Below are 5,306 nucleotides of genomic sequence, written 5' to 3' on the forward strand. Positions count from 1 at the left end.
TTAAATTTAAAAACTGTACTTTTGAGTTAAAATATATATTTATAATTTTAATAAATGACAAATTAAAAAGGCATGAACATTTTTTTTGTATCGAAAAAATATCGAACCGTGACACCAAAGTATCGAACCGAACCGAACTGAACCGTGAATTTTGTGTATCGTTACACCCCTACTGGTTGTGCACCAGTTAGGGGGCAAAAACATACTGCAAGAGATTTAGATCCAGTACCTACTATTTCCAGTAGAATATTCTTGCAGAACCCTAGCTACGCCTAACCCTGTTTTAGTGAGGAAAAAAAAGAAAAGAAGTCAATAGTTTTTGATGTGCGTTATCTACTGATGGCCAACAGTCACATATTCTGAATAGAGATTAGAGTCAGAATACTTGTCAACAATGATGACTTGGAGCCCAAACGCCTGTTAAAGATGTAGATTTTGTAATAATTTAAAGGTTACATGAAAATATTATTATGAATCTGGCTGTCTCTACATAACTGACTGCCACGGAGAAACCGTATAGACCTCTTTCATCGCTCAGCCACACAAGATGATAAAAACAAGATGGAAACCTCCATGCAACTAGAAATGTTGGTTACCTGGTGACTGCACTCAACTGTTTACCGTCTGAGACTGTTTGCAAGTAGTTGTGGCAAACATCTGGTCATCCAGAGAATGAGTGTCCAACACCCTTAACTTCTGCCTGACCACTTTTGATCATGAAGCGACTGCACAGGTCGCAGACTGACTCCAAACACTTTCGAATAAGTCCAGTTTAATTCATAAAAACAACCAGATTGCCAACATGTTGCAATCAGGCTAAATTAGTCTGTGCTCATGATCACAACTCATCTGCAACAGGTCTCTCTGTAAAAACAACCACTTGGCTATTCTGGTTTTATTCCTATATAAAAGCAACATGGCTAAGTGCCTATGTCATTTCCATCAGTTACATCAGCGTTATGCAGCAACTACATCACTGTTTATGGAGAAATTTACAAATTGCTGCAAGAAGAAATTAAAAACAAGAGCTCAGGTCTGTATAAAACCACAGCAAGTAATATAGACAAAACCAATAGTGCAAAAATGATCACAGTAACTTCAATTATTTTATCATTAGCTTTAACTTTAGCTATTTTAAATATTCAAAATCTTATATTGTGGCCAATTTTGTACGCTGTAATTTCTAGTTTCATCAGACGTATCAATTTAAGAATACAGAAATACAGAATCAAATCACGAACTAAACAGAAAAGAATTCTGCCTGGCAAGTTGGGAGAAAATTTCAGTATCGTCTTTGTGACACAAAGTCGTGCTTATACTCAGTGTGAAAATCCAGCAAACAAAGCCTCACCACGTCAGTGAAAATCAATGTTTACCTTTCGTGCTGTTTCAGCCTGTAAAGCAAAACTGCATTCTCCTGCAGACAATATGAGCAAAAAACAAAACATGAGCTTTCTGTATTCAATCCAGACAGATATATTTTAAAATACAATTTAAGCTAATGCCGCTTGGTAAATCAGAATAAGAGAAGTGCTTACAGCATCATAAATTGTGACTGTTTTGTCCACAGAGCTGAAAGACATAAAAATATGAGATTAAAAAAAAAAAGATTACAACCACCTAAAAAACATTTGTATTGCTTAACTGTTAAATGCAGCACAGTAGGCTGGACTCAAATTCGTGTTCACCCATTAAGAAATACAGCAGTCCATGTCTCCCTCTAGTGTTTGCTCCTCAGTACTGCACCGTTATATTTGTGCAGAGGTGGCCTACTTACACATCCAGGAAAACAATCTATATTTCAAAGCAGACTTTTGATCTCAAATAGATCAAGACACGGATGCTGAGGTATTTCAGATCAAGCGAGGGGTGTCAAATATAGATTTAGCTTGAAACTATGAGGGAATCAAGCTGGCTAGAAATCGTGTAAATGTGCTGCATGTTTTGGCCCATCAAATACAATTTGAGTACAGTTTATATGGCAGCTACCCTCACAGTGTACCAGATTTAATTAATCTCATTACTTTGAGAGAGTGGTGCATTAAGCCAACTCCAAAATCCTAAAATAAGTCCTAATTTAATATGCAATAATTTCCCAAAGTAAAGAAGAGCAAGTATTATTAATTTAATTATTAAACACAATTAGACAGCAGATGCTTTGAAAAGTAAAGTTGAGCTCTCACCCAGACACAAGTAGCTGCCCATCTGAGGAGTATGCACAGGAAAGGACGGGAGCTGATTGGCCAGTTAATGTGTGCAGGAGCTTCATCTTATACGCTACGGAAGATAAATCACATTTGCACAAAGATCAAAATACACAGCAAGCTGGACTGTTTTCAGTTTAAGGATTAGATGGTAACATCCAGAAATAAAGAGTCTCTTTAAGGTAAAAAGAAAGAAAGGTGGGGGAGTGAAGTACAAACAGTTCATCTGCAGTTAATTTTAATAACAGCATAAAAAAAACTGGTAGCTCGTTTGGACTTGCAGCACCAGTGATTTGAATCGTTGTGCCTCTGGAAATGCGTACACATCAAACTCTGAACGAGTGCACACTGAGAGGCTACAACGGGTCACATGACAACATGATAGTCAAATTCTGCCTTAAATGGTATTACTGTGACAGCTGTTTAGCATCCGTGGAGTCTGGCATGTAGGAACAGAGGACGTGATGACAAATCCAGGTTTGCAATGTTAGCTGATATGCAAAGAGGTCGTAAAAAATAACAACAGAAAGGGATCAAATGAGAGGAGATATACGGAGAGGGAGCGCCGCACTCTACCTCCAGAGCTCAACTTGTTTATGGCCCATATCTTCAGCAGGCTGTCCTGTCCACAAGACGCCACACGAAACTGCACAACTTGACCGCCTGAAAGACAAAAACAATAAAATGCAAAGAGAGTCTCAGTCTCTCACAAAGAAAATTACTAATAAACAATCAGTCCAAGTCCAAACAGAGCAGCTGTGTACGGATCACACCACCGCTGGCATTTTAATCAAACAGCATTGCAGTAATTTGACCTTGTGTACTTTCTGGTGACTCTTCTACAAGGGATGGTGTGAGATCACTAAAAAAAATGTTATCTGCATTTTATTTAGTGATTTATTTATTTATTTGTGATCAATAAAATGGTTGTGTCACATCTATTATCGGTGTCTCTTTACTCACATAAAAAAAAATCTAAATCTGAAGAATCCAGTTTGATTTGAAAAAATACTAAATATCTGCAGGAATTGTATGCGTCCAATGTGTAAGGGCCTTTATTCCCAGAGGCTGCTGTAAAACACCCTGATGCACAGCAACAGTTCTCACCGCTGAGGATGCTCGGAGCGAAGGTACAGCAGGAGACGCCCAGGTCGTGGGCGTTCTTCTCTGCGTGGAGCTGGTTCATGCGCAGGTCCCACAAACGCAGGTCTCCGTATGTGGAGCCAGTCATAAACATCTGACTGCAGGGGCTAAAGGAGCAGGCTACCATTGTTGTGTCATTCACTGCCCCGGTCCTTCACAAAAACAACCGACAGCAGCTGCATGAGCAATTTATTTTTCACTTCAGGGCTATTATCATTCCCATTTATTAACACATGGAAACTGATAGTGACAGGAGGCCAGTGCAAACACTGGTGCAGACTCCCGTTTACATTTATGTTCCAGCTCATTTTTGTCATTATAACAAAAACTACAGACCTGTATAATGTTGAGAAGTCTTAATGTTAAGAACATCTTTAAATTTACCATCAGCCGATAACACAATAGCTTATAATAAACAACAATTATTTTAATTCTCAACTAATCTTCCATGTAATCTTGCTATCAAAAGTCAGAAAATTGTGAAAATGCTTGTCACGTTTTTTTTGTGACATTTAGAGTCACACTGCAAGATAGAGGCTTCCTAGCATTTAAGAAACTCCAGACAGGGAAAGTTCCCTTGTTTTCCCCTTAAATAATTTAGCTTCAGAGATACTCGGCTAACAATTTTACCTTCGCAGCTGTCTGGAGGGAAAATCCCAAAGAGCCAAAGTGCCATCAGATGCACCAGAAACCAAGTGGAGAGAGTCAGGAGAGAAAGCGCAGATCCTGACAGGGCTACGGCCAGGATGCTCCAGCACAGCCTCGATCTCACCCGAGACCATTGACCAGATCACCGTGGTCGCATCTGTGGAGCACGAAGCGAGGAACTGACCACAGGTGCTGAAGCAGCAGCAGTGGACACTGTAGCCGTGACCTGTCAGCGGCGAAAAAGGCAGCTCGGAGAAATCACGGGCGTCGTATATCCTGAGGGTTTTGTCCCCAGAACATGTGGCTAACAGCTTGGCCGAGAAGGCGCACCAGTTGACATCGTCTTGATGGTGTTGTAAAGTGCAGATAAGGGATGTCATCTGGACAGCTGGACCTGAAGATGTCACAGATGGATTAAGAAAATAAAAAGCATAATTTGAAAAAAAAAAGAAGTGTATTTATATCCAAAAACCACGGGATAAACAAACAAATATCAGACCAGTTTTGATCAGTTTCATCTTTAAATTTGACAACCCTTTTCCACCCATCAGTACTTAAACAACTAGAGAATTAACAGATTATTTCACAATTATAAAATGCAACGTTGGCCTTTTTTTTTTTTTTACACTTTTTTACAAATTTAAAACAGCCTACTGAAAAACCCCATTTTACATTTAGTTCCCAATCCGATGGCTTTACACATCCCATTATTATTTTATTTGAAGTTGGGCTCAATTTACTTACATTTTTGTTTCATTAAAATGGACAACAAGAAAACAACAACAGGAAAATGTGTATACTTCTGCAAAGCCAAGTAACATCCTCTGTCATGTGGACAGCCAAGTTTTTGTTTCTATCTCACCTTTTACAACACAGCTGGATACACACTGAAAGTTTAAACCACCTGAACCCGTTTTCTAGCATCACCTGTAAAGCTAGCAGGATGCTGCTGATGCTGTAGTGGCCGTAAGATCCGGGCTAACTGCGCTTCACACCCGTAAAAACAGCGTCAAACTTCATGTCAAAAATCAAACATTAGTCAGCCCGTCTGTGGCCAAAACTGCCTAACAAGCAAACCCAGGCTGCAAACGTTAAGAAATCTGGTTGTAATGTAACGTGTAACGTCTCCTCACCTTTCCCCGTCGAGATGTCTACTGTCTTCGGAGTTGTTTACTTCCTCGTCAATCACCTGACCATGACGTAATGCGGCCGCGTCACCCTTTCTGTATCGTAACTTTCTGTTGACAGGACTCTAATAGTTAAAGGCCTAAAGCTTGCTTCACAGTCTTTAACGAACAGCCGTATATTAAA

General features: G+C 39.6%; 1 protein-coding gene across 1 annotated transcript; it reads right to left on the minus strand.

The window, feature by feature from the left end:
- Positions 1-75: 75 nt before the first annotated feature.
- LOC102303356 (WD repeat, SAM and U-box domain-containing protein 1) lies at positions 76-5,233 on the minus strand. Its single transcript, XM_042217934.1, has 8 exons — positions 5,129-5,233; positions 3,978-4,389; positions 3,312-3,499; positions 2,781-2,867; positions 2,184-2,277; positions 1,539-1,572; positions 1,377-1,417; positions 76-278 (listed from the first exon to the last, which is right to left on the minus strand). The coding sequence occupies exons 2-8, from the start codon at positions 4,373-4,375 to the stop codon at positions 263-265; spliced, it is 858 nt and encodes a 285-aa protein (XP_042073868.1). The 5' UTR covers positions 4,376-4,389; positions 5,129-5,233; the 3' UTR covers positions 76-262.
- Between the last annotated feature and the right edge of the window lie 73 nt (positions 5,234-5,306).

This window comes from Haplochromis burtoni, unplaced genomic scaffold, assembly GCF_018398535.1.
Source record: "Haplochromis burtoni strain Fernald_Lab_line unplaced genomic scaffold, NCSU_Asbu1 Contig_3891, whole genome shotgun sequence".
NCBI classification, from domain to species: Eukaryota; Metazoa; Chordata; class Actinopteri; order Cichliformes; family Cichlidae; genus Haplochromis; species Haplochromis burtoni.

Bases quoted from the DNA above. Each gene is read 5' to 3' on its own strand.
- LOC102303356 (XM_042217934.1), bottom strand. From the start codon at position 4,375: ATGACATCCCTTATCTGCACTTTACAACACCATCAAGACGATGTCAAC. The intron at 3,500-3,977 runs GTAAAATTGTTA...GTTTTTGTGAAG, and splicing joins CCCTCCAGACAGCTGCGAAG to GACCGGGGCAGTGAATGACA. The intron at 1,418-1,538 runs GTAAGCACTTCT...TATTGTCTGCAG, and splicing joins CAGTCACAATTTATGATGCT to GAGAATGCAGTTTTGCTTTA.